This window comes from Cryptomeria japonica, chromosome 6 (assembly GCF_030272615.1).
Source record: "Cryptomeria japonica chromosome 6, Sugi_1.0, whole genome shotgun sequence".
NCBI lineage: Eukaryota > Viridiplantae > Streptophyta > Pinopsida > Cupressales > Cupressaceae > Cryptomeria > Cryptomeria japonica.
The window spans coordinates 128,787,304-128,790,824 of NC_081410.1; the positions used below are offsets into that span (position 1 = coordinate 128,787,304).

Consider the following 3,521-nt stretch of genomic DNA (forward strand, 5'->3'; position numbering starts at 1 on the left):
TACATTCAGTAGGTGAAGTCTTTCACTTTATACTCAATTCACCATGACTTTAAAGGAGAGTAATTTCTCTTGTCACATTTATGGAAGTGCATCTTAGTAGGTGGAAAGAACAATTTAAATTAGTATGTGTTTGTGGCCTCAATAACATTTTAACAATATTGTCAAAATAATAATAATAATAATAAGCACTTGTTGAAGAATCTAGAAACTAAAATTATGTAAAAAATGTCATAAAAATTCATAATATAAAATTATTTATAGTTAATATTTTTATTTTAAATAATACAAAAGAAAATTTTATTAAAAAAACATAAATCTTTGTGAACATTTGTCCCTTTTTTGATAGCGGTGGATTAGACTTTCGAGCACGACAGCTCAACAAGGGTACAAAACCCGTGAGCCACTAGCACAACGAGGACCTTCACGAAGTAGTTTCTGCCATCCAATATGGGAGCACCTAGCCCAGCGAGGGCCTTCACGAAGTAGTTTTTGTCACCCAATATGGGAGCACGAGCCTATAGACTGAAACCATCCCAGCAAATTCACTTGAGACATGATCCCGACCTCATCCCTTATCATGTTGGAGCCTTTGCATTCAGCAAGACTTGATTTCTGGTAGGCTCATTTAGAACCATTCAACTTCACCATAGACAAGGGCCCATTGACAACATTTATCCGTAATTCTTTTGTAAAAATAAAGTCTGCAACAAATCTAGTCACTCACATTTATAAAATCATAGTTAAATTATAGAATTATAGAACAATGGAGTATGCTACATAAACCTAGACCCTACCCTATTTATTTCTAACATTTTTAGTACGGTATTACCAGTTTGAGCAGAGTAAGAGAATTGAATCACTCTGAAACTTCCTGTGGAGAAAACAATGGAGGAGATGAAACGCTGCCCTGCAAATTACCCTCCATTGACTCCCCTTTCCTTCATTGAAAGAGCTGCCATAGTCTTTGGGGACAGTACTTCTGTTGTCTACAACAATACTCGCTTCACCTGGTCTCAGACGTTCCAGAGATGCCGCAGACTGGCTTCTGCTCTCTCTTCTCGCAATATCTCTCGCGGGGATGTGGTAAGAATGAAGGATTATAGTTGTAGAAACAATTGAAACTTATGAAGCATAACAAAAACTAATCTTTTGTGAAGATTGCAGATTGCAGATGAAGTACAGTTTTCCCTTTTGCTTTCTCTTCCTCTGTTTTCCCAAATTTCTTTCAGCAACATCGTAGTATTGAGTACAGTAATAATCCATTTCTTTCAGTTTGTTACTGTTGTGTTTGAATTCCATGAGCCATTGTCAGGATCAAAACTTCGGATCACAGAATATCACAATATTGAAAATGTTATAAAGAAAGTAAAATACATTAACAGCCTTTTAAAATCAATATTGAGTCATGTTCCATGATCTATCATCTCACATCAATATTGACTCATGCTTCATGATCTATGATCTCCTCTTGAGCTCTAGTATTGAGATAATGGAATATTGATTCATGCTCTATCATCTTGTATTCTGATTACAGAACATGATCTTTTTAACACAATCCAATCCAAAAACACCTAATAGCTTAAATCCCATAAATTTACTCTTACCTTTCTGTGATTTTGATGGCCACTCTGTGAGTAAATTTCATTACATGAAGAATTTGACTGTGCAGGTCTCCGTGGTGGCACCGAACATCCCTGCCATGTACGAAATGCACTTCGCAGTACCCATGGCCGGGGGGGTCCTCAACACAATAAACATCCGTCTGGACGCTCGAACAATGGCGACCCAGTTCGCCCACTGCGACCCAAAGTTCATCTTTATAGACTACCAATTTCTGCCCCTAGTAACAGAAGCCATGAACATAGCAAGAACCAAAAGGGCCTGCATAGTCCTGATCGAGGAGATGGAACAGGGGAAAAATGATCCCACACCCACACCCACACCCGGGGGTCTCCTAACATACGAAACCATGATCCAACAGGGCGACCCAGAGTTCGAAATCCGGTGGCCAGAGGACGAGTGGGATTCCATAGTACTAAACTACACCTCAGGCACAACATCAGTTCCAAAAGGCGTAGTCCACTGTCACAGGGGACTCTACACCATGGCCATGGATACTCTGGTCCAATACGGACTCAGGCCAGGCACAGTCTACCTCTGGACTCTGCCCATGTTCCACTCCAACGGCTGGTGCTTCTCCTGGGCTCTGGCGGCCATTGGAGGCATCAACATCTGCCTGCGAAAATTCGATGCCAAGGTAATCTTCGATTCAATTGCAGATCACAAGGTCACCCATCTCTGTGGAGCACCCGTGGTGCTGAGCATGATAGCAAACGCTGCCCCTTCTGAGACCCGGCCACTCCCGGGTCGGGTCGAGCTCCTAACAGGCGGAGCCCCTCCACCTGCCTCGATCTTGTTCAAGATGGAAGAGCTCGGATTCTCTGTAACGCATGGATATGGCCTCACAGAGACCTCTGGTACAGTCATTTCCTGTGCCTGGAAGCCCGAGTGGGACGGTCTTCAGGGGAACGAACGGGCCCGATTGAAGGCCCGGCAGGGCATCCGAAGCCTGAGTGCAGTTCGGGTCGATGTGAAGGACCCAGTGACCATGACCAGTGTGGCCAGAGATGGGGTCCAGATGGGGGAAATCATGATCAGGGCGGCCAGTGTAATGAAAGGGTATCTCAAGAATGAGGAGCTCACGGCCCGGGCTTTGGCCGGTGGGTGGTTTCGAACCGGTGACGTCGCGGTGGTTCACCCTGACGGGTACATGGAGATCAAGGATCGGTCGAAGGATGTGATTATCTCAGGGGGTGAAAACATCAGTAGTGTGCAAGTTGAGTCTGTTCTGTATTCTCATCCTCTGATTGCTGAGGCAGCTGTTGTGGGAATGCCTGATCCGTTTTGGGGAGAAACACCCTGTGCTTTTGTGAGTGTGAAGAGGAGTGATCATGGTGATGGGCATGGGCAGAAGCCCGAATTGTCTGCATCGGAGATTATTTTCTTCTGCAGAGAGCGCATGGCGCATTTCATGGCGCCCAAATCTGTGGTGTTCTTGCCTGAGCTCCCGAAGACTTCTACTGGTAAGATTCAAAAATTTGTTCTTCGAGATATGGCCAGAAATGCTGTTCCTTGCCCTGTTTCGCGACTGTGAAGTGAGTCAATGGCATGGAAATCAATTTTAGGTGGGTCAATTGGAATTTTATTGTACTCTTTGGGAACATTTCAGCTTAAATCAACATCTCAGGTATCTCTCAGCTCTCTGGTATTTGCTGATGGATCACATTTCACGAGTGTGATTAGAATATTGATAAAAAAAATAATAATATAATCTAATTCAAAAATAATAGTAATTAAAATTATGGATTGTGGAAATCTGATATCATTAATATCGTAATTGATAGTAGGTATGAATTTATATAGTTCATGCAAGAGATTTTTAATATTTTTTGGGTTTGATTATTTTATGTGCTTAATCAAATCCATCTTGTTTAATCAAGTTTAGTTGAGTATTAGGTCTT

At 42.5% G+C, this 3,521-nt stretch overlaps 1 protein-coding gene across 1 annotated transcript; it reads left to right on the forward strand.

The window, feature by feature from the left end:
* Positions 1 to 702: 702 nt before the first annotated feature.
* Positions 703 to 3,257, forward strand: LOC131040450 (2-methylpropanoate--CoA ligase CCL4). Its single transcript, XM_057973385.2, has 2 exons — positions 703 to 1,083; positions 1,670 to 3,257. Exons 1-2 carry the CDS (start codon positions 886 to 888, stop codon positions 3,152 to 3,154), a joined length of 1,683 nt encoding a protein of 560 aa, XP_057829368.2. The 5' UTR covers positions 703 to 885; the 3' UTR covers positions 3,155 to 3,257.
* Positions 3,258 to 3,521: the final 264 nt, after the last annotated feature.